Source organism: Eimeria maxima, genomic scaffold (assembly GCF_000499605.1).
Source record: "Eimeria maxima Weybridge genomic scaffold, Emw_scaff2404, whole genome shotgun sequence".
Taxonomy (NCBI): Eukaryota; Apicomplexa; class Conoidasida; order Eucoccidiorida; family Eimeriidae; genus Eimeria; species Eimeria maxima.
In genome coordinates, this window is record NW_013563715.1 from 1,375 (window position 1) to 2,437 (window position 1,063).

The 1,063-nt window shown below is 25.3% G+C and overlaps 1 protein-coding gene across 1 annotated transcript in view; it reads right to left on the reverse strand.

Moving 5' to 3' along the window:
* The window catches only part of EMWEY_00058420 (eukaryotic translation initiation factor 5, putative), a gene marked incomplete at both ends in the record, with an annotated part of 2,670 nt that overhangs the window by 638 nt on the left and 969 nt on the right, over positions 1-1,063 (reverse strand). The window contains one exon of the mRNA XM_013477983.1: positions 214-632. Within this exon, the coding sequence (XP_013333437.1) occupies positions 214-632 (419 nt within the window). The remainder of the gene's footprint in view (positions 1-213; positions 633-1,063) is intronic.

A 1,063-nucleotide genomic window follows, 5' to 3' on the forward strand; every position in this document is an offset into this window, starting at 1 on the left:
TTTTTTTTTTTTTTTTTTTTTTTTTTTTTTTTTTTTTTTTTTTTTTTTTTTTTTTTTTTTGTGTTTTTATAGACATGTGTTGGCTCTGTTTGCATCTTTTCTTTCTATATATACATCAATAAATAAAATAAATATAAATAAATAAATAAATATAAATAAATATAAATAAATAAATAAATAAATAAATAAATAAAGGGAATAAGAAGGACGTACCTTAGCATCAAAGTCTTGTGAGACTTGCAACATTCTTAACTCAACAAAGAAAGACTCAGGGGTAACAGAAGGAGAAGGAGAAGGAGAGGAGGAAGAGGAGGAGGAGGAAGAAGAAGAAGAGGAGGAAGAAGAGGAGGAAGAGGAAGAAGAAGAGGAAGAGGAAGAAGAAGAAGGAGGAGGGGAAGAAATAAACATATTTCTTAATCTATTTATTACATCTTTTATCTCCGGACAATGAATTGTTAGGGCCTCCTTCCCTACTAATTTAGAGGAGGGGCCCCCTCCTCCTCCTCCTCCTCCTCCTCCTTGTCCTCCTTCTTCTTCTTCTTTATTTATTCTTTTTTCCTTCTTTTTTTTATCACTCTTCTTCTCTTTACCATTCTCTGATCCTCCCTTCTCTTCGTCCCAACTATCTTCCCCTATAAAAAAAAAAAGAAGAAAAAAAAAAAATAAATAATTATTTATATTATATTATATATACAATATATACTAAATATAATACATATATAATATAATATAAATAAAGAGAAATAATATATAAGAAAGAAAAAGAAAAAAGAAGAAAAAAAAAGAAAAAGAAAAAAAAGGAAAAAGAAGAAAAAAAAAGGAAAAAGAAGAAAATAAAAAAGATTATATATCCTGTAAAAAAGACAAAGAGAATAAATAAATAAAAAGAATAAAAAGAATAAAAAAAAGAAGAAAAAGAAGAAAAAAAAAAGAAGAAATACCTTCATTAGTTGGTGTAGCATCTCCTGATTGATCAAGATGTTTATGATGATTATCTTCATGAATATATTCATCTTTTTTTTTTTTTTTTTTTTTTTTTTTTTTTTTTTTTTTTTTTTTTTTT